Genomic DNA, 24,107 nt, shown 5'->3' with positions numbered 1-24,107 from the left:
CTATTCATTGTTTTTTAAAGTTTTTCCTGTTACAGACTAATTCAGCTACCCCTCTGAAGCATAAAAAGTCCTAATACCCAATTATCAATATTATTATGTTTAAGATGGCTTTTATCACAGACCTCACTACTAGGTTTGTGACAGTATCCACTTCTCATAATTGCTGTACATTTGTATAACAGATTATTTCATCTTCTGCTAGTCTTGCCTCTGCAGCCAAGCTGATCACAAAAGTTTGATGGGAGAGGAGGAGATCCACATGAACCCTATTTCAATTCCCCCATGCTGTTATATCCCCACTTGTTTAGCACTTGTGCAGTGGTGTGGATTATCATTACAGAAGGAAGGCTGCCCAGCGTAGCACTTTCCCTCCTTATGAAAACCTGCCTTGGCTGTCTCTCTGTCGAAGGAAACTGCCAAGTTTTTACTGCTTTTAGAACACTGCATTGAGGTGAGAGAAGATGTGACTCATTCTGATGCCAGTCTCTGACCCAGAACAAAATTCAGCTTACTTCTGTACCCATGTTAGCTTTGTAGTGCTGGAAGACAAATGTATCATAAAAGCTTAGCCAATGAAGTAAACATACTATGGATGTTAAGAAAAGAGTAATCAGCTAATTGTGTAGCTGATAGAATTTCTATCGACTACACAATTAGTCGATAGGGTTGGAAGCCTCCAGGATCTACCACTGCTGAGGCTCTGCAGTTTAAATGTAGTAAAAGCTGGGTGCACAGACAGCTTGGCTCCTACTACATTTAAACTGCAGAGCCTCATCAGGGGTAGCTCCTAGACCCAGCGCAAGCCGTTCCTGACCTGAGCTGGCTCAATTCCAGCTCATGTAAGGTCCAGCAGCTCCTGCTCCCAGCCAGACCCAGCAAGGGGCAGCCCACCGGCGGGTTTAATTTGGGACATGGCTTCCCAGCACATCTCATTTAACACCCCCCTTCCTGTCTGTGCCCTGGTGGCTTGGGGAAGGGGAAGATGAATGTCCACCGCGGGTGGTGGTGCATGACTCACCAATTTGCGCTTCTAGGTCTGCGGAACTAACTGCCAAAGCCATTTCCGGGGGGCGGGGGGACGGGACGACACTCCCCCTGGCTGTCTGACGTGCCAGGCAGTGGCACCGAGGCACCATGTGGGCTGGCAATTGCAGGGCCAGGGCAGACAGACAGTAAAGGGCAGGCCACAACCCAAGCACCGCCCACACCCACAGGATCCCTGCTCGGCCCCTCACTCTGCTCCTTTGGCCTGCAGTGCGCCCAGGTGGAGCTACACAATGCCTGCCTGCCCGGAACAAAGCCCCAGCAATGGGTGAGCTCCAGTCCCTGTCCCCGAGCCCAACGGGCTGCTGCCACCAGTGCACAATGCTCAGTGCTCAGCCTGGGCTCACTAGAGCTGAGCAGCAAGCCCAGTCACACCGGCTCAGCTGCCAGAATCTCCTCCTACTTGTCCACAGGGCACGGCGGGGCTCCCTGAGCACCCACTTTGGCACTGCCCCCGCCTGCCCAGCCCAGGGCTCCACACAACACCGCTGGCAGCATCGGCCTGGCGCGCTACATCTGAACTAGAGATTTTGACTGTCACTTTAGCCCTGAAAAGCTGGACATGCAGGTTTTAAACAAATGAACCTGTTCGTTTTACAAACATGCAAATATTGCAAATGGTGAGAATATTCTTCCTGGAAGGAGTCCCCAGGGCAAAACTGAGATATTGTTTGCAAGTATATAATTAGCCAACTGAGCAGGAATGTCAAGGCACATTGTCACAAACCGCTCACCAGTCAAAATGGAAGCAGTGCTTAACAATATTCTATATAACATTGCAAAGGCAGTGAAAAGTGACTATTCAAATTAAATATAAAAACCATTTATAAAAACACATCAGAATTTTATTGCTTGAAGAATACAGCATAAGAAAAAAAAAGCACAAGAACGTCCAAAGAAAAGGTCACAAGGAACCAAACATCCTATCCCATACATACCAGATGCAGTAAAATGTTAACCTGAATTCTGCATCAGAAAAAACAAGTGTGAAATACCTAATTTTGTTTACTTAAAAGAAAAACGACTCATTAAAATAGAAAGTGTAAGGTGTTATAATACAAATTAGAAAAGCCAACACTGCACATTAACATTGTTTCACTAGACTAGATTTACTACCTTTGGTACGTAAGTGTTAACAGAAAACCACTTAGTCAAATCTTGTCCAACATATTTCATGAAAATTTTCAACTTAACAGTCAAACTAATTTTTACTTTCAACCATCACTGCACAGATGCATTTAGAAAATGTGCAAGTGTATTAGATACTTAACCTCACGCTTCTAAGATTGAAATCAAAAGGCCCTGGGCAATCGTTGAGCTGAATATATGCCAACTGTACCTTGGTCATATCTCTACTTAACATAGGCACACTGTTTTCTGTTTACTTCACTATGTAAACAGATTGCTGCACCCACAGCTCTTATTCAAAAATATTTCACCAGAGAAACTTGTCAAGATCACACTAAGAAGTTTTTTTTTGTTTTAAAGAAAAGAATGCATTCTTACACAGCTATTTAATCAGACCATCTGTACTAGTATACAAGTGGCTTTTCCATTCTGTTGGAAACAAGAGTACTCGAATAAAGGCCAAAATTTCTTCTTTAAACATTAAAATTCTATAATGGATACAACTGTGCTCTAACAAAGAACAGCTGCCCATCCATTTATATAAACAGAATTTTCAAAGTCAACCTCACAAAAAGACTTTTCTCTTTCCTGATCCATATGGTGCTGATTACTCATAGGGCATCTTTTCCTAACTAAATTGGACAGAATCCTTTGTACCTACTAATCTGTTTGAATGTTATTGTTTCACAAGGTAGCTGAGGAATTCATTGGTAAACTAGTCTGGAAAACGTTAACATTATGCTGACAATAACTAATCAGGGTTAAATAAAAATCCCTCTTTTACTGAAAGCATGTTCATTAGCTTCAACTTGTGCCTTTTTAGGCTTGAACATTTAATAATTCCCAGTTAAGTCAATGGAACCAACACAATTCTGTTTCACCAAGTTCCAGCTTTACATTTGAACAATATGAACATGTCTGAACTACGCAATACCATCAACAACAGTTAACATTAAATTGGAGTGAAAGAATAAGAATTATTAGCGCTCTACACTGGGCAGTCTTTGAAATGAAATATCCATTTGGTTCAGGACTCTTCACATATGTCATAATAAAATCATGGGTTTATTTTTTCACCCCCTATACAAAAAATGACAGAATTTCTACAGGTCCTATTAAACATACCTATTCCTAGCTTAGTGAAAATTATCCTTTCAAATTTGTAATAAATGTGGTATTTGAGCACATATAATATTTATTGCCATATATATATATCCTCATTTTAAAAAAGACAAAGATTTCAGACTTTACTGTGCTGACCTCTTTGCTTTTTTCATTACATATTTAAGTGTCTACTGAACCACTCCCACCCCCAAAAAAACAATTAAAAATTATCTATGTAAGATTTTATAGTTTAGTTAAAAGGGAAGAGAAATGCAAATATGGATTTAGAGCTTCTGTATAAATCTCACTATTTTATAAACTTGTTTATTTTAACACTGTTATTGATCAAATAAATGACGCACTGCTATCTAAAATTTCCATATACACCATTAAAAATCCAAAGTTGATATGATATTGAACCTTAATCTCTTAAGAGTTCAAAAACATTTTTTTACATGGACAACTCACAACAGCAGACATCCCTAGAATACCAATGGCCAGTCCAAGATGCATACAAAATTACAGGTAAGCATTCATTTCACTGTTTTCATTGTGCAGGAAAGATATTTCTCAGTAGAAATAGAAACTCAGTTGGTGAATTTCAGATATCATCTTCATCATCTTCATCCTGAGAGGACCCTGCCTGATTGGATGCACTGGCTGACGCAGCAGCAAGTTGTGCTTGTTGGGCTGCTTGTTGCATCTGTAGCCATTCCTGTTGGGCCAGTTCTGCTTGTTGCTGTCTAGCCTGAAGACATAAAAACGAAACTGTTAACAAAACCCAAGTCTTTGTAAGGAATTACTACCAAACTGGCAAAGATTACATTAGTGGTCTAGCAGAGACAGGTGCAAAGTAGAAGATTTATACACAAAAATAATTACTGTACATAAACGGTGTTCAACACACTGCAATGCTTTGTACTGATATTAAGGTTTAGCTATTATTTCCCTCTAATCCATAACCTAAACTCCTTACTACTGTAACAGTACATTTTTTGTGGTATTGCTATAAACTATTTTTATGGTTTGCTGTACAACTACAGCCATCATTTGGAGCATTTATGCTCAAAAATCCAGAGGTTAGGGTTCATAAAAAAGTACTTGGAAAAAACTCAATTTTGGAGGTTGCACACAGTTAGAGCAGCACCATTTTCAAATGAAAAATGAATAATTTTGCCAAGTGACTAGAAATGCAACAATGAACAATTCCCTCTACCTCTTACCCACATTGCCCCAGAAATACTGACCAGGAATTCCAGGATTTAAGGAAGAAATTATTAAAATGGGAGTTCTAATTAAAGAAATTTTCATCTTAAAGACAGTGCAGACAGATTAGGATGGTCCTAATACTTCCCATGTTTAGAAACCAATTCACTCTGAACATTCATGTGTTACTTGTAACCTAAAACAAGGCATGAAATCCAATAAGGAAAAATGGAAAGTGAGGAAAGTGAAACATGCACAATATGTTATAGTTTGAAAGTGTGAGAACTAGAGAAGTGATGTAACAATATTTCTCTAATATCAGGCCTAGCCTTTTCTGTAGCTAAATTCAGTCCTAACCTCCATCTCTCACTTCTATTTGGCTTCCTTCTGAAATAAGAGTATAAAAGTTTTCCCCAGCTCCAAAAAATTACTTGTTTTTATTACATAAATTCCAGGAATGTTAAATATCGTTTCTGTGGATGAATTTTCCTGATTCTCAGACATATATTGTGAGTTCATCTTCCTCATTTAAAGGAGAGGGGATATTTGATAGGAAGTCTCTTAAATTATTGTTAGTACTGAACTGAAATTGAGAGTATAAAAAGTACAAAGTAAAGAGTTTGATTAGTGGACCTCTCTCCCCCCTCAACTGTCAGCTTTCACTTTCTTGCGATGTCATAATTTTTCTAGTACTTTAATCTCTACAGTTGCCTCCAGGATAGTTTAAACTACTATTGGGCATTTCCCCCCTCTTTATAGGAAACTTTAAACATTATGTGCACACTTCGATTCATTTTAAAATGTCCATAACTTGACTATCAGGCAGAAATTTTCTGAACCTTCTTTTTACCTAAGGATGGTATTTTGCAACATTTCAACAGACAACTTAGTCGGTCAAAAATGAATACAAAAAGATACTGTCCCCATTCGAAGAGCTGTGACAGTTCGTTGAAGAGCTCAAGTACAAATGTGCTGGATTTTTTTTTTAAAAGTTGATGTTTGCAAATAAAACAATCCTCACTAAGAAGAAGCTTTAAGTGTTTACGTTATGCACTCACCAGGGTTTGAAAGAGAATCACTTTATTCACAGTCAATACTTTGATACACGTTTAGCCCTTTTACATGGTGTTCTAAAGAAACAAAGGCAACACCTACATACATTAGTAGAGGATATGCATGTTTAAGATATACATTCAATGTGACAGTGGTCCATAAGTGTTAATAGCTCTACAGCAGTTTCTCTTAACTTTTCTGATACCAGGGACCAACTTGCTGCCTTCCTAAACTGTCATGAAGATCTCATGGAACCAAAAACACTGCTCCACAGGATAGTGCATTTTCTGCTGAATAGATAATTGTGGTGGCACCTAATATTGCCAAATTATACAACCACCATTCCCCATCCTTTTTCTTTTGAAAATTCTGGAAACTACATAAAGTTGCATAGTTAAGAACTCAGTCAGGAACTCAGCCAAAATTAAGATGTCCTCAAACTTAAATCTGCTCCCTCATGCCATAATGTAGCATGCCAGTCTTTAACGGCTCATGTCTCTTCTCAAATATTACCACACTCAATTTTTCCTATCAACTTCAACTTAACATTAACAAATGAGGACACTTCTTGATTTGGATTTATTCATTAAGTTACCTTTGTACATAAACAAAAAATAGGGCCCTGATCTTACTAATACTTATGCGCATGCATAATTTCTCAGATATACAGATGAATATTTTAAGTGTGATTGTCATGTAAGCAGTCAGTATTCCTTCTGTATAGAACCACTAGTAAATTGTGGAACATTAATAGGAATAATCACATGCATGAATTGTGCACATGCATAAGTATTTGCAGGACTAGAGTGCAAGTACAGCACTTGTTCCAACAATACTACTTTGATATACAGTTGAATAAAATGCACTGTTTTAGAATCGCAGAGATATTTGCATATTATCAAAGAAGGAACATTTTAAGTTTCATTTATTGACTGAATACACAGACTAATAGTGACTTGCATGTACTGACAATATTAGAATGCATTTTTATTAATTGCTAATAAATAAAAAACTAAATCCATACCTTTAGAGGCCAGTGTCTAGATTAGACAATTTAAAATTAGGTAAAAAAACCAGGGCTAAATTGAGAACACCTCTTTACATGTAGTTTCAGTTAACTGTTTTAATTTCCTGTTTATATTGCTCTGAGTAATATCCCAATCTCACCCACCTTTATGGCTTTTGACCTGTATAGAGTACAGTTTTATTAAAGTTATCCACATTAAACTTCATTGCATTAAACATAAAAGAACATAAAAAACTTAATGAACAAACCCATTTGGTATAAAACCAAACACTGCTTCTGCAGCAGTCGCATTGGCTTTTTTTAATGTTACCACAAGGTTGGGAGGGGAGGAGAGAGGGAATATTTGTTAATTTGTCACAATATACACCACTATGTGTGTTAGCCATTTGATAAATTTTTAAACCTGGTGAAAACTTCAACTGTCTCCTCATCTAGTTAGCTATAATGTACGTGGCACTTTACAACAAACAAATAAAACAATTTTTGGTTGTGGGACCACATGAATTTCAGCAAGGTCAGAGAGAAGCAGGTTGCAACTAAGATGTGAGATCACCAGACTGAATAAATATTTTCACTTATGGAACAGGAAGAAAAAGACAGATGAACTTTTAAAATCATGTAAAAGACAAAAAGCAATATGATTTGCATATGGCCTGGATATGAGAAGTGCAAGAGGGAAGAATTGCAGATGATTGCCGAATTACAAGTCTTGCAGAATAGCAGTGGTGCCAGTTACAGAATGGGAGAAGAGAGGATGGTTTTGGTCTTAGCCAGTCACACCTGAGTTGTCCTGTAAACCATCTCAGAGGAAGTGCTGGAAGGAAAAGCTGAGATGAAGGATCTTGTCTCGTGTTAGGACAAGCACAGAGAAATATATTTGAATTATCTTAGAATTCCTAAATAAATCAACATCATTAGACAGTGACAGTCAAGAGTAAAGGGAAAACAGCTGGGGAGACAGGCTAGATATTAATAAAAATGTTCTAGTTAGAAGGGCAGTTTAGCTCTGGTCTAACATATCCTTAGAAACCACCAAGGACAGGGATTTCCCAATCTCTCTTATAAACTAGAGCTTCTCAACTTTGGAAGCTCCGGGGGCCACAATGATCCTCACAGCACATGCTTAGGGCTGCAACTTAAGTGTGGTTGCATATACATGCAAATATATATGAAAATACATGCAAATAGCTTCTTTCACACTGATAGGCATGAATACAAAGATTAAGGCAAGACTACACAACACACAGGGCCCATTTAAGTCAGTTCTGCTGATATTAACAAAATGCATTATTTATCTGATTTCCACCCATACAACACTTTTAATGAGCAATGACAGTCAAGGAATGTAGCTACTAAAACACATATCAACAGAAGACCATTATATTGAGTACTTTTTTGTTTTGGCTTCTACCCGCAGGCCATGTGTTGAGCCCCGTGTAACCCAAACCACACCATGGGCCGCAAACAAACAGGTTGTGGGCCGCATGTGGCCCATGGGCCATGTGTGGAGTAGCCCTGGGTCAGACAAACGTTTTTGAAATGGCCCATGTATAGGTGAGCCTGCCGCAGCACAAGAGGATGTCAAAGTCTCTTTCGGCACTACATTTCTAGGATTACAATTTACAGATTTTGATATTTTTCTAAAATATCAGTTGTCATTCCCCTTTATCTGTATAACTGGACTAAATACAATATGGTAGTACAGATAAAGGAATATAAAAATTAGTTGAAGTAACTTTTTTAAAAAAGAACGATTACTTACCTGTAACTGTTGTTCTTCGAGAGGTGTTGCTCATGTCCATTCGAATTAGGTGACTTCCAAGCCAACCCCAATTCAAGGAGGAGGGGTCGGAGCAGTCAGAAACAGAAGTCCACAAAAAGTTGAACAACCCAAACAAATTTATTCAATCAAGCGAACACAGAAAAACTGTATAAAGTGCAATGTGACACTGATAAACCAAACATACTTACAATACAGAGCTGAGGACTGCAGAGCCCACCCCTGCATCTTCCCTGGCCTGTTGCGCCAGCGCGTAGTGCGCCGTAAAGGTATGGAGTGACGACCATGTGACTGCCCTGCAGATTTCAGTGCTTGGAACCTGCGCCCCTAAAGCTACAGAGGACGCCTGCGCCCTGGTAGAGTGTGCTGTAACCCGGGGCAGGACCTTCCCGGCAAGGGCATAACATTCCCTGATGCACCCTGCAACCCAGTTGGACAACCTCTGGGTTGAAATGGGGAGCCCTTTCACCCTGTCCGCCACAGCAATAAACAGCTGCTGAGATCTGCGAAAGGGTTTGGTCCTATCAATATAAAAAGCTAGTGCAAGCCTAGCATCCAGGGAATGGAGCACCTGCTCCTTGGGGGAGGCATGGGGTTTTGGAAAGAAACCCGGGAGGTAAATTTCTTGGGACAAATGGAATGGTGACACCACTTTGGGAAGAAAAGCTGGATGGGGGCGGAGCCTCAAGTTATTGTCAGAGAACGCCAGGTAGGGTGGATTTATATTCAATGTCCTCAATTCGGAAACCCTGCGAGCCGGCGTAATGGCCACAATGAATGCAACATTCAAGGAGAGGTGCTTCAAAGAACACGTGGCCAGCAGCTCAAAGGGGGCGCGACATAAGTCTAAACAACATGAGGTTGAGGTCCCAAGCGGGGAGAGGGGGGTCTAACCGAGGGATACAATTTATCCAAACCTGTAAGGAACCTTTTGACCACAGGGTCAGAGAACAGAGAAACTCCTGCTGAACCAACATGGAAGGCGGAGAGAGATGCCACATGGACTTTGATAGAAGAGATAGAGAGGCCACTAGACCTAAGTTCAAAAAGACAGTCCAGAATGGACGGGACAGGAGCACAGGACGGGTGCACTCCCCTTCGGGATGCCCAAGATGAGAAGGCCGCCATTTGGCAGTGTACGACCGTCTGGTTGAAGGTTTCCTACTACTTAGGAGCACCATCTGTACCTCTTGGGAACATTCCCTTTCATGTTGGTTCAACCATGGATAAACCAGGCCATTAGGTATAGAGTCTTGATATTCGGTTGAACCATGGTCCCCCTGTCCCACGGTTGGGTCAAGAGATTCCGGGCTGGTGGGAGCGTTATAGGCTCCTTGGTGAGCATGTCCACCAGTATGGGGAACCAGAATTGTCTGGGCCACCTGGGGGCTATCAGGATGACCGTGGACCCAAAGGTCTTGACCCTGGTCAGAACCCTGGGAATTAGGGGGAATGGGGGGAAAGCATAAAGGATGCCTGCCAGCCACGTAACCATCATGGCATCCCCCCAGGAGTGTTCCCCTAGCCCCAACAGGGAGCAGTAACTCTGACACTTGGTTTTGCGTGCCGAGGCAAACAGGTCTAGTAGGGGATAGCCCCACCTGCGGAAGATCTGACGAAGGACTGAGTCCTTGAGAGACCACTCGTGGGCTCCGAAGGACCTGCTCAGAGCATCGGCCAGCAAATTTTTGCACCCTGGCAGGTACTCTGCCTGCAAAGCGATGTTGTGCTGTACACACAGTTCCCAGAGGCTCAGGGCCTCGCGACAGAGGGGAGGCGACCGGGCACCCCCCTGCCTGTTGATGTAAAATACAGCTGCCGCATTGTCCAGACGGACTAGAACAGAGTGGCGAGAGAGCTTCGACAGGAAGGTCTCACGCTCTCCTGACTGCCCTGAGCTCCCGTACATTTATGTGCAGAGCGCACTCTGCAGGTGACCACAGACCCTGGGTCCTGCAGCACCCCAGGTGTGCGCCCCAACCCAGGTCCCAGGCATCCGTAACCAGAGTGAGCAAGGGAGGAGGTACAGAGAAGGGGATGCCGCTGCACACCACAGACTCCTGAGTTTACCATTGCAGCGAAACTATTACCTCCGGGGGCACCGTAAGAACCGTGTCCCAGAGGCCCCTGGATTGGCGGAATGCCATTGCCAGCCAAGCCTGCAGAGGTCTGAGCCTCACCCGAGCATGGCATACCACGTACGTGCATGCTGCCATGTGCCCCAGCAACCTTGAGCAGACCCGGGCGGTCATTATAGAGGACCGAGTTAATTCGGAGACAAGCTCCACTATGGCCAGGAACCTGGCCCTGAGGAGAAGCGCCCTCGCTAACCTGGCGTCGAGGAGGGCACCCACGAATTCAAGGTGCTGAGAGGGGGTCAACGATGACTTTTCCTCATTCAAGCATGAGTCCCAGCCTTACGAAAAGGGCCCTTGTGAGGGACACGTGGGCCTCTACTTGTTCATAGGAACGACTACGAATTAGCCAGTCGTTCAGGTAGGGGAACACGTGCACTCCTGATCTGCGGAGGAACGCCGCCATGACTGCCATGCACTTTGTAAAAACCCTGGGTACTGTAGAAAGGCCAAATGGGAACACAGTAAACTGGAAGTGGCACCGGGAGACAATGAAACAGAGGAATCTCCTGCGGCAGGGTCTTATCGCCACATGGAAGTAAGCATCCCTGAGATTGAGAGTGGCGTACTAGTCTCCTAACTGTAGAACCGGAATGACAGAAGCCAGGGTCACCATTCTGAATTTGGATTTTACGATCGCTTTGTTGAGGTCCCTTAGATCTAAGATGGGATGGACCCCGCCCTTGGATGTGGGAACTAAGAAATATCGGGAGTAAAAACCCTTGCCCTCCACGTGTGATGGAACCCTCTCTACCGCTACCTTTTGGAGGAGTGCCAGTACCTCCTGGCGAAGGGTGCCTTCGTGAGAGGTGTCCCTGAAAAGGGATGGGAAAGGAGGGTTGGAAGGGGGTGAGCCCAGAAAAGGGATGGTATAGCCACTCCTGACTATGTTTAGGACCCAAGCATCGTTTGTGATTTTTGCCCAGGCTTGAGCAAACCGGGATAACCTGGCCCCAAATGGGGGGCCAGGGTGGGAGGCTGGTGCGCAACTCTCTGGGAGCTGGTCAAAACGGTTGTTTGTGCTGTTGGGAGGGACGTTGACCAACCCCACGGGGGTTGTCTCCTCTCGGGCGACGCCTACGCCCCCTTGAGGCCGAAGGGCCCGCAGCCGCCCCCGTACTCCCACCGGAAGCACGAGGACGGCGTCTCCAGTATTCCCCACGGGGGATCTGGGACTGCGGTCTCCCCTGCTGTCTGTAGGGCAGCTGACGACGCTGAGGAGCTGGTGTGTGGATCCCCAAGGACCGAAGGGTAGACCTCGTGTCCTTAAGCATACGGACCCAGACACTTCAGATACACACACCCTCGAGTCTGTATGCCCCGAGAATAACACCTTGCTCTCGAAAGGCAGATCTTGGATAGTAGACTGGACATCAGGAGATATTCCAGACACTTGCAGCCAGGCACCACGGCGCATGACCACACCTGACGCCATGGTGCGGGCTGCAGAGTCAACCGCGTCCAGGGAAGCCTGGAGGTCTGTACGGGCGATGGCCTTACCCTCAGAGGTCATGGCCGCAAACTCCTGACGGGACTCGGCAGGGAGCTTATCTTTGAACTTATCCATGGCCTGCCAGGTATTAAAAGCATAACGACTTAGCATCGCTTGCTGAATAGCAATGCAGAGTTGCACCCCACCAGTGGTGTACACTTTCCGGCCCATTAAGTCAAGGCGCTTGGGCTCTCTAGCTTTAGGGGACGGCCCCCACTGGGGGAGCTTTTCCCTGTGGGCCGCTGCCTGGACAACCAAGGACCCAGGGACAGGCTGGGAGTACAAGTGCTCGTGCCCCGACTGGGGAACATAGTAGCGCCTCTCGACACCCTTTAAGGTACGGGTCAGGGTCGCTGGTGTTTGCCACAGGACATTGGTAATTTTTGCCACCGTTTTATTAAGTGGCAAAGCCAAAGGGGCAGGCGTGTCATCTGAAAGAATATCAATCATCGGGTCCGTGTCCTCCACGATTGCCTCCACCGGAACACCCAGGTGGGAAGTCAGACGCTGGAGTAGCTCCTGATGCGCTCGGGCATCCATAGTAGGCAGCGCTGGTGCAGGATCCGCCAGGGCTTCATCAGGAGACTATGATGACCATGACTCCTGTATCGATGCCAGATCTACCGCAGGAGCCACGTGCGGTACCGGTTGGACATACAGCACCGCTTGCGGGCATGTTTCCAGCACCGAGGCCTGTGCCTGTGCCGCAAGGTCTGATGTAGGCGGCCTCTGGGGGGGAAGGAGGAGGTCGTGACAACGACGCCGATGGTTGCTTTCGGCGACCCGAAGCATTCGACATGACAGAGGGGGGCACGGGCCCCTGCCACTGGTGGCAAGCCCACGGTGTCCAGAAAGGCCATTGCGGATGAGGCGGCCAAGTCTGCTGCACCCGTGAATGATCACGTCGGTGCCGGGAATGGGATCTATGGGCCAAAGAGGTTCCTGAGGATCCCGACCTGAGGGATGTCGCATCGGAATCCGACGAATAATCGGACTCTGGCCAGGGAGGCTCTGATGAGGAGTGATCTGTAACCGACAGAGGGGCAAACCTAGCCATGGACTCGGGCTTGCCAGCATGTACACGGTGGGGGGGGCCGGTGCCGGTGCGACCGGTGCTGGTACGACCGGTGCCGTTGGAGGTGGCTGTTGCAGCATCGGGAGAACAGGAGGTTGTTGTGGCACTGGGGGAGCCGAAGCATGCTGCGGTACCGGGGGGACAGATGGCTGTTGCGGCACAGGGGGACCTAGGCCCGGTGCCGAAAGCGGTGTTGGCGCCAAAAGAGGTGCTGGGAGGCCCAGTCCCGGTGCCAGTTGCATCTCTGGCGCGGAGCATAACGGTGCCGAGACGAACCCCGAAGAGGACGACATCACCGTCGGCTGGGGCACCGGCAAGGTCCACATGGCCGGTGCCGGTGCTTACGACGGTGTCAAGACGTGCGTCGGTGCTGAAGAGCCCGGTGCCGACGATTGGAGGCACAGTCCCGGAAAGGTACTCTGAGCCAGCATCAAAGGTGACGGTGCCGCAGACGTTGCCACAAGGCTAGGGTGGTACGGCACCGGTGCAGCCAAACGGAGCCGGGAGAGAACCCAACACCGAGGTAGGTCGAGCCCAGTCAGGTGCTGAGCGTCGAGAACTGCATCGATGCCGAAACAAGCAGTACTGGTCCCACCGGGGACGGTCCCGACACATAAGTAGCCTGAGCCTGCCGGTCATGCTGGTGCGGAGGCGAAGCCCGAGCCAACACGGCCTCTGGTGTAGGCAACCTCAACCCTTCCGCCTCAACTAACGACAGAAGGGAGGTGGTGAGACTGATGAGGTCCTGCGCCGCCTCAAAAGTGTCCAGCGTGGACAGGCGGTGCGGGGGCAATTGCCCTGGGCTAGAGGGGCGTTCCGTTCGCTTACGCCGCATCACAGAGAATGTGTGCACTGGTGAGTTGGCACCACGGTGCAGAGCTGGTGTGGTTTTCCGAGACGGGGACCTCCCACGGGACTCTCTTGCCCTCTTCGATGCTGGAGAGTGAGACCGTTGCTGGGTTCTCGACGCCGAGGTCTGGGGCCGAGGCAGGGCATCCCGCGTGGACGACGTTGTGCACGGCAGGGGGGCCAGTCGGTGCCGTCTCCATGAGGAGAAGTTTTAGTGAGTGGCTTGAAAGATTTACAGATCTTACAGGCGTCTGTAAGGTGGCTCTCACCCAGACACTTCAGATAGCTGTCGTGTGGGTCTCCTTTGGGCATCAACTTTGCGCAGACAGCGCACGCCTTGAAGCCTTGCGGCCCTGGCATTCCTCACCCCTGAAGGGGAAGGAAGAACAAAGAACAAAGTAGACACTAACTACCTAACTAATTGAACTATCTACAATGCTAAGAGAAACGGGAACTATTAACTAAGCTAAGAGAGACGCGCTCCAACGACCGTCACGGGTGGTAAGAAGGAACTGAGGTGGGGCAGCGCATTAAATCAGGAAGTATCTAGTTCATTCAACCTCACTGATAGATTTTTCTTTGTTTGTTTTTCTTTTTTCAATTAACAGGAAAAAAATATCACATTAGATATCTTGGTCAGAAATATTGCCTCACTCACCTTTGCAAATAACTCCTGTTGCTGCCTTAGAAGTTCTTCTTCAGGAATGCCAAGATTTTCCAAACGAGAACTGGCCTTTCTTCTTTTTAGTGCTACTGTTTTGCACTCTTGTAAGACTTCTTTTACCTCACTGATATAGGAGCCAAAACCCAAACTTTCTAGTGCTGGAAAAAAAGAAAACATGTTGCTTAATTAGCATATCAAGAAAGTGTCCAAGATACAAATTTGTCCTGTTCTATAGATTCCTTACTTACAGCGACCTACAACAATTTTTTATTGCACCTTTTGCTCTACTGTCACTGAATAAAGGTCTAAGACAGATATTTTCAATCTGGAGGGCACAGAGATCATTTGGGAGGTGAGCGGTGTTGTCAGGTAGCAGGGGCTTAGGGTGGGAGCACCCCACCTCCACCAACTCACTTCGATGAGCCACCAAGCCTCTCGGTTAGTGTCAATAGGCACTGATGCTTGATGATTTCCACTTCTGGCAGCCTGTGGGTTCACTGCTGGCTCTGCCCCCCAAAACTGTTACATGTGCCGCCTCCCCCCCACCACCACCCTGAAACACAGGGGGCAGGTATTGTGTCTATATCTATCTTAATTTGGGCAGCACAACCCAAAATTGTAACTCGCAGGCAGTGGGGTGTTGTCAGCTCCCGAAGTCTAAACACGTCTGGCCTAAATCATTTTCCTTCTCCCCTCCTGCACCAAAATGCACTCTCTTAAATCTTCAGACTTGAGACTATCAGATGAACTCTTCCCTGGTTTTACTGGAAGACTTCTTGGAGCTCTCAGAGGCATCTCATACTTTACCTGAAGCATCAAGGATTGAATCTTTAAAGACATCCTCTTTCTTAAGTATTAATTACACTAAATTAAATAGGTATTTAACAAGTGATTTTAAACAAGATTAAAAATACTTTCTCTCAACTGTTCTGAACTTCAGTCTCTTGTAAGGCTATAAATTTCCACTTCAACATTCATCAGTAGCTCCCCTCACCTTAACTCAAACTGAAAACTATGACACAGAATACAATAATTCTTGGACACAGCAGACAGCTTTGTTTAGACAACTGGTTCACTGACAGCATTTGTACTGACAATTTTCTTTCTTGGGTGATCATGCCTATAATATAGTTTTATCCTTATTCTGTTTTAACCTTAAATCAAACTCTCCTGGTAGAGGCACAGTACCAAACAATAACTCACAAAACCCCTCAAGTTTTATGTACATCAATTGTAATAATGTTCTGAAATTCATCTCTTAACTCATCTCCTGCCATTAGCTAAGGAGCTATGACATATCCGTCAGGCAAATATTCAGCATCATTCCATAAGTCAATTTTCAATTCTCATAAAACAACTGACCCACATACACTTAAACATAGTAAATTACTGCTAAACAGTCTTATTAAAAACTCCCTTTCTTCCAAGAAATTTTAGTTTACCTTGGAGAATGAATTTACAAAACTTTTACTCAAAAAAGAACACAACATAGAACAGCCTAATTTGTTCCAACTGGAGCTAACTGCTTAAGGGACTGCAGGTAATGTATGTTACCTGATCTCAATGTCACTCCACAGAGACACTAAAAAAATATTTTTTAAAAGATGATCAACTCAAGTAGGAACATGAAGACATCCTTTTGTATGAATAATGGTTTAGTGATCATTATATCCACAATAACTCATATTTGCTTTCCTCTAGTGGTAGCACTGATTACAGAAAAAAATATCTATACACTAATACAGGCAGTCCCCGGGTTACGTACAAGATAGGGACTATAGGTTTGTTCTTAAGTTGAATTTGTATGTAAGTTGGAACTGGCTCCAGAGTCAGCTGCTGCCACTGAAACTGACCAGGGGCTGACTACAGGAAGCGGGAGGCAGAGTTGCTCTGCCCCCAGCTTCCTGGAATCAGCCTGATCAGTTTCAACAGCTGCTGAATCTGGAGCCTGGGACAGAACAGCTGGGGCGCTGCCCGGTAGGTTCCCACAGGACCAACCCGGCAGCACCCCAGCTGCTCTACCCGAGGCGTCCTGCAACAAAAGCCTGGTCTGCTGGGGGGGGGGGAGGGCACTAGCTGCGCCCCCTCCCCCCTCAGCAGACCAGGGAGACCCGAGCAAAGCCGCACAGGAGGAGGGACCCCGCTGCCCGTGCGGCTTTGCCCCTGTCTCCCTGGGGTGCTGGGGGGGTCCATCAAAGCCGCTGGACCCCCCCCAGCAGACCAGGGACACCCGAGCAAAGCCGCCGCCTGGGCAGCTTTGCTCGTTGGCCCGGGAGCAAAGCCGCCCAGGCAGCGGGACCCCCGCCGCCTGGGTAGCTTTGCTCCTGTCCCCCTGGTCTGCTGGGGGGGTCCAGCTGCTTTGCTGGACCCCCCCAGCAGACCAGGGAGACCGGGAGAAGCTTTTCTCACCCCGGAGGACACGGGCGGCGACCTGCCACCCGTGAGCTCGAGGGCGAGAAAAGCCCCGTTCGTAAGTGCAGACCTGACGTAAGTCGGGTCCGCGTAAGTCGGGGACTGCCTGTAGTCAAATCCCTTTGATAAGAGAACTGTCAAAGATAATACAATTTTTAGGCACAGCAAGATTATTCAGTCCTTTCAATCATTACCATTCCATCTGGTAGCATAGCTGTGACCTAATCATGTTTATAACAACAGTCTCCACAAAACACACTACAGGGTTAGATGGATAACATCAAGAAACAATTGTAACCAGATTCATAAAAATGAGTGATCCTGTAGCACCTTAGAGACTAACTAAAATATATAGAATCATGAGCTTTCGTGTGTGATCATATTTTGGTTAGTCTTTAAGGTGCCACAGGACTACTTATTTTTAAAGTTACAAACCAACATGGGCCCCTTTCAGATTCATAAAAAGATAGGAACAAACTTGTCTACAATAAGCTTTGACACATGCTTTAAAGTAGTTTGAACTAATGGAAAAAAGGATTCAGGATACACTAGTTTCCAATGTTGTTCAGATAGACACTGAAAATAGCACAAAAGCTACACAAATACTTTGAAGAACTTGCCTCCTGTACTACAGAGAGCATCTCCCCTTAGATTACTAAATTGGTCTGCAGTCATAGGCTCCCTAAAGACTCTTCAATGCTATTAGATGCCCAAAGAGCAGTTGTAACAAACAATCATCTGTTACTTGCCAGAAAGTTATACCCCATCCTAACAGAGATTTGTCAGTGAATTCTATGGTTAAATATCGCTCTGCATATCTAGCAATTAAGTCAAACCCAGAAAAAGCTTCCTCTGGTACAAAACACATTTGCTTAACAAAGGCCCACCAGCCCAGCATTCTGCTCTCAGTCTCTACTCTGGATCATAGTCTGTCTTGGTACTCAAAGCCCTCAAAGGGACTGGTCCAAGCTACCTGCAAGATTTGGTCTTAGTTCCATGACCATATATAACAACATTCCCCCCAAAACAAAGAAATAGTGAGGAGTGAGCTTGGGAGTGAGATACATGGACCAGCTGCAGGGAATGATCTTAGATTTGATGAGAAGAATTACTATGGACCTCTCCATGAAACAAAAAAGGTAACACTAATTTCTTCAATTTACTGAGGGAAATCGTAGTTCATCACACACAAAAAAGATCTCAGATTAATTAAACTAGGAAGATAAATTATCTGGTTTTAATATACTTTGGAAGCACTACAAAACTACTATGATAATGGCCACAAGTACAAGGATAAATAGACCCTAGTTTGAATATTTAAAAAAAGAAAAAAAAATCAGAGGAAGAGGTTTGGCTCTTCCATCACCATTCACAAAATGTTTAAAAACTAATTTAAAACAGTTAATTTAATAAGGCAAATGTGTCTATTTCTTTAAGCAAAATATTTTATTAAAATGAAAATTATAAAAATAGAATCTGTCACAATTTATGCTCTAGTTATTGTGCACATTTCACTAATATTAGATAATGAAAATCCATAGAGACAGTCTTCCTTTTGTTTGTCAGACTCACTTTTAAATTGGCCGTATTTAGTTGACAGTATCTTTCATCTACATCTATTTTAAACATTTACAATCTGTTTTCAAAATTGGTTTTAAAGTCTATTGTAGAAAAGACCAACTGACATACCAGTATTACTTTATCACTGACAAATATTTTCTGATTAACTTAATGGCACAACCTTCAACAGCTTTGTTATTACTATTTACACATATAGATATCAGCTCTCTGATCTGTTTTGTTTACTTTAACTATTACAGGTTTAATGTAGACAAAAGAACACACCTTTGATTTACCAGATGTCTTAGTTTCAGAGCCAAGCAAACAGGTCTGAATTTTTATTTCTCGCAAATTTCTATAAATCACTAGTTTTTAAGATATGAGTGCATTAATTTTCATTTACTGCTTTTAGTATTTGTATTACACTAGCACCTACAGTCCCAACCAAAACTGAAGTCCCATTGTGCTAGACACCACACAAACAGGGAGAGACAGGGTACAGCTATACACTTTGAAGAAAGCCTCTGAGCACAGGCTGACAGAACTGGGTTAGTGAACTTCACTTTAATGCTCTAAAATCAGCAGTATATACAGCTCTTTAAAAGCTGCATCTCAAGCTGAAGCCCGGGTTCTGAAGCCCATTTTGATTTTCCAAAGAAACCTTGACTCCCATTATGAAAAACTATGCAACCAAGATGGGACAAATAACATGCATGAGTGTTTAATTTTGTAATACCAGTTTTGGTTTCAGTATTCATTTTGTGACCTCATGCTTCTCGTGGATGGTATAGGTTGAACCTCTCTAATCTGTCACTCTCTGGTCCAGCAACATCCGATTTCAGTTATCTAGATGTTCACTTATCATGGGCGTGGCCAAGTTTCCCACAATCCCATAAGGTTTGTTTACAGCCACCAGTCCTAGCTCTCCATGTTCTGTGCTGTTAGTTAGCTCTAATTTATCTCTAAATGTCTTCTAAGAGCCTAGCAGGCAGTGAAAGTATTGCTAGACAATATTGACCTCCTGTGATCTGGCAAATTCTCTGGTTCGACACTGGTTAGGTGCAGGATGAGAGAGGTTCAATCTGTAAATACATTAGAATCCTTAGATCCAATGGAGGCCACTTAAAACATACCGCAACGAACTTCTAAGAAGGATTTAAACAGAAAGAACCTAATAAAAAATGATTCAACTATGAAAAGTATGATTATGTAGCAATGCACAAAATGTTCCTTGAACCAAATAAGTATCTTTCAGAAAATGCAGACCTAACCGAGCGAAGCCAACAAAAAAAAAGCATTAACTACGGCAGGGAAAATTAGTAGGGATAGGGGATTTTGAGGACCAAATAGTCTAGGTCACACATGGGATGTTGGTGATACTTATCCTAGACCAACTCTTTTCAGGTATTCAGCTGACATAGTGATATGACAAAAAAGGTGGTGCAGATGATAAAATAAGGTCACAAGAACCATACAATATGGACCCAAAATATCTGAAAGAATTTAAGAAAGAATGAAGTGACAGAGCTGCCAATAAAAATATATGTTCTCTCATTCAGTTTAGCTACAATGCTGGTACTCTGGAGAGTAGCAAATTTTTAAAAAGATAGCATGATCTTGGGAATAGGCAACCAGTAAGCTTCATTTAAGTACCAAATAAATGTAAGTGTTAATTATAAAAATCTAGAGGCGTATGATAGAAAGAGCAAACAAACCACAGTTTACTTATAAAAATCTGAGCATATTAGTGAAACATTTCTTTTAGTATGTTGATAATATAGTAGGCAAAGAAGTGACTGAAATTTGAATTTCAAAAAGCTTTTAATAGTCATTGTAGACAACTCAAAGATACTACTCAAAAAAAGCAAAATAAGTTTTAGTATATAAAATGGGATAGAACATATTTAACTCGCATACACCATATAAATCTTAAATAATTTTCTTTAAAATAGTGACATGATTCCTCAAAGCATGAGGGTTAATCTGACAGGAATTAGTACCATATGTATTTGTGAAGGATAATAAGGATAACAATGAAGGTACAAGCAGAATATAAAATACTATGAAAGGAACATCCTCCTTACCACATTTGACCATATAAATGGAAAAACATAAATGTTCATTTAAGAGAATCTGATTAACACTGACAACCTGGAATTCAAGAAGAGCTTTATATAAAAAATTATGACTTTGAACACATTAGCAGTTAGTGTGTATAATATATATAACCTGAAAAAAACCTTTTAGGAGACAACACAGTGCAGATATAATCATTTCTTTTCGGCTTTCAATCACATACACATTTTCTGAACATCATTATTAGAAAAATAATCCATTACATGCAAACAAATGGACTAATCAGATGATGTTAGAGTGAAGTCTGTACTAAGGACCATTTGTAATAGGCAACAGACTTTCATCACTCAATTATTTCTTCCCACTAACACTGTTTCCAATATAGTTTTGTTCTACTTTTCTTTAACCTAAGAACATGTGCTGATACTTTTGGTGGCATCTTTATCTATTTAACCAGCACATTTCATTTGCAATCACAGTCTGGGTTTTACTTTTTAAATTCTGAGCTTGAAAGTTTTTTTAAAAAATCAATTTTATTGCAATACATCATTTTCTTAAAATATTAACTAAAACAAAAGTTTAGATATGGTTCATATTTTCTTATACTGCTGCTTATGTCATCAAAACTAGGGATGTGAAAGGTTAACAGGTTCCAGTGCTCCAGGCTGGAGCAGTGCCCCACCTGCTGTGGGTAATGGGCTCCTTCATCCCTATGGGGCCCACTGCGGACAGAGGATGCTCCAATCATCTGGGCCAACCCTGGTCTGCGGTTGGCTGGGGGGGTGGTATAATGGCAGGCAGCAGGCCACTTAATCTCAGCCATAGGGGAAGGGGGAAGAGGAGGGACTTAATTGGTTAGCTAGTAAAATGTGAAGTAAACTTCACATTAAACCAGTTAGCCAATTACACAGGATTTTACACCCCCTAATCATAATCAGAACTTCAAAAATCCACTTACATATTGCAAATAGGAAACTTCTTCTTTCCTGCTGAGTGGAGTGAACATACCCCATCACAGTCTGCAGAATCTAATTAACTGAACATTTAGTGATAATTACAAAAACAACTTTCCATGTGATACAGACTAATAGTTAATTGTTTTCCTGACACTGATATTCTACTGCTTATGCCACTGTTCAGGGACCTGCCAAGCAGCTGAGTAAAACTAAAACTCTGGTCACTTTCACTACCATCTCCATTCACAAGTTTGTGGGCAGCAATGAAACTGTGAAGAACTGTGGTAGCTCTCTCAAGTATCTGAATAAAATGAAAATGATTCTTGACAGGAACAGCCCATGTGGCTTACAAGTCATTAGTTTAACTCTTGTTACTACTTGGGAAAGCTGTGAGCAGCAGTATTAAGCACTGATTCTATTCATAGTGAACAAACACCCAAAAATGAAAGCTAGTGAGTATATGCTATTCTGGTCTTCTCCAAAATCAGGAGGCTCAGATCCGGGAGAAAGAGAGAGAAAGCTTTTCCATCCAACAGCCACAGAAGGTAAGACACAACAACCAGAAGAGGGTGCAATGGCATATTTTAAAATGTACACACCTATTACATCAGAAACTGATGCAAAAGATGAAGCCACAAAACAAGACCAGGAGCAGGAGCAGATAGGAATCCCAGTATCTTCCTAGGTGATAGGCTTTTTAGTGCCAAGAGAATGGAACTCACCGCCCATCCCTAACCTTATATACAGCATCAACCTCTGGTTTACAGGTACTTAGTATTTTGTTTCTGTAAGAAACAGGGAAGTAATCTGCACAACCATGCTGCAAAAGTCTCTTTTCACAGGTATGGAAACTGAAGCACTTAAGTGACTCACCCGCAGTAGCACAAGAGAACATGGGCAGGAACTGACAACTCCTGCCTCCTTCACCACAAAAGTAGCCTTCCCATTTGCAATGCAAACTAGTAAGAAATGCCATAAATAATCTTACTCATGTTTTTTTAAAAATGACTTCTGCAGTACTTTTAGAAAAATCAATGTTAGGATCATAGACCTGAGGGAGGGCTCTGTGTTATGTGAAAGCTTGACTTTCTCACCAACAGTTGTTGGCCACATTACAAGTTATCTTACCCACCCTAGCTCGCTATAATCCTAAATTCTACAACATTAAACTAAATGGTCTGTCATCTACCAGATGACTGCCTTCTCTCCTCCCGCGTCCTCCAAGGATCTTACCTTGTATGACGTGCTCTGGGGAAATGGTTTTCTTCTCAGACTTGTTACAGATCTCATTGGCCTCCGAGGAGATGAGGTGGATGAATTCAGTGCAGCAGTTCACCACCAGCTCCCGGGCATCATTAGCCACCCGGACGTTGGGGAGAGTCTCTTTGATCATCTTGTTAATAGCAGCTCTAGGGATGGTGAGGTCGTCGTCGTTTCCCGAGGACGAGGCCATTGTATTTCAGTTCACACTCACTCTCCGAGCCCCTTTGAACTCACTTTTCAGATGCAAAGCAGGGCACGCGCTCTCCCGGCGGGGACCCGCCGCTCAGGGAGCCCCGGGGCGGTGCTGTCGGGGCAAGTGCCCGGGGGGGACACGAGCAGGTGCCGTGAGTCCGAGGACGGGAGCTGAGGGGACCGGACGCCGGGGAGAAGAGAAGGGGTCGGATTCGCGCCCGAAGGCGGGAGAGCGGGGGCCGGCTGCCAGCGCCCCAGAGCCGGTGCCAGGCGCTCGGCGGCAGCCGCGGGAGGCGCTGCCCGGAGTTCAGGGCTCCCTCGGCTACAGCCCCCGCCACATCCTTCACGCGCCGCCGCCGGGTAGCCGGGCCATGCTGGCCGCCGCCGCCGCGTGAAAAGGAGCCGAAGGAAGCCGCCCGGAAAGCCCGCGCCCGGCTCGGCTCTGCGCTCACCCAGCGGCGGCCGCTCGCCCAGAACCGCGGCCGGCCGGGAGGGGGAAACGAGCCAACGCGGAGCAAAACCAACGAGCAGGGCCGCTTCCGCCGGAAACCGTTCTCTGACACTTCCGCTTCCGGGACCCCATGCCCCAGGTAGCGGAAACAGGTCGCCACGCTGAGGACCCTCTTCGCTCCGCGCGCCACCTGCCCCGACGGGCTTCGGAATCCGAAGGGGGCGGCCCCAGTTCCGCCTGTGCAGTAGCCTCGTGGCGCTGCTGAGCGCGCGGCCCCCGTCGCGGAGCCTGCCCTGGGACGCGCACGTAGCCGCGTTACTCCGGCTGACGCGGGGTGTCGGTGCGGGGCCCGGGCCGCGAGGAAGGCCCTGGGGGAGCAGGCGGTCCCGCCGCCTTGTCTGCAGTGGGATTGTACCGTCCCAGTTACCCCTTCCACGCGAGCGCGCACGTGCTCACCCAGCCCGCCTTCACCCGCTGTGGCTGCAGCGTGGCGGGCAGAGCCTTCGCTTCCCCCGCCCGGCTCTGCAGCCTGGGCTGAAAGCCAGGTGGCGATCAGCCCAGGCTGTGGGGGAATTAATTATTTTATCTGTACGTGCTCTAAGTGTCGCTAGGTTGGACAAGGAAGCGGATCCAGGTGGTG

The 24,107-nt window shown here is 45.0% G+C and overlaps 1 protein-coding gene across 1 annotated transcript; it reads right to left on the bottom strand.

Moving 5' to 3' along the window:
• Positions 1-1,867: 1,867 nt before the first annotated feature.
• DR1 (down-regulator of transcription 1) lies at positions 1,868-23,871 on the bottom strand. Its single transcript, XM_006114174.3, has 3 exons — positions 22,795-23,871; positions 14,552-14,715; positions 1,868-4,024 (listed from the first exon to the last, which is right to left on the bottom strand). The coding sequence occupies exons 1-3, from the start codon at positions 23,012-23,014 to the stop codon at positions 3,878-3,880; spliced, it is 531 nt and encodes a 176-aa protein (XP_006114236.2). The 5' UTR covers positions 23,015-23,871; the 3' UTR covers positions 1,868-3,877.
• Positions 23,872-24,107: the final 236 nt, after the last annotated feature.

The sequence above is a fragment of the Pelodiscus sinensis genome, chromosome 9 (genome assembly GCF_052426305.1).
Source record: "Pelodiscus sinensis isolate ZL-2025 chromosome 9, ASM5242630v1, whole genome shotgun sequence".
NCBI classification, from domain to species: Eukaryota; Metazoa; Chordata; order Testudines; family Trionychidae; genus Pelodiscus; species Pelodiscus sinensis.
This window is presented reverse-complemented; position numbering and strand designations above follow the sequence as displayed.

Coding starts and splice junctions, on each gene's coding strand:
- DR1 (XM_006114174.3), bottom strand. CDS start 23,014: ATGGCCTCGTCCTCGGGAAACGACGACGACCTCACCATCCCTAGAGCT. Junction 14,716..22,794: donor CCCAGAGCACGTCATACAAG/GTAAGATCCTTG, acceptor CTTTTTTTCCAG/CACTAGAAAGTTTGGGTTTT. Junction 4,025..14,551: donor AACAGGAGTTATTTGCAAAG/GTGAGTGAGGCA, acceptor TTATGTCTTCAG/GCTAGACAGCAACAAGCAGA.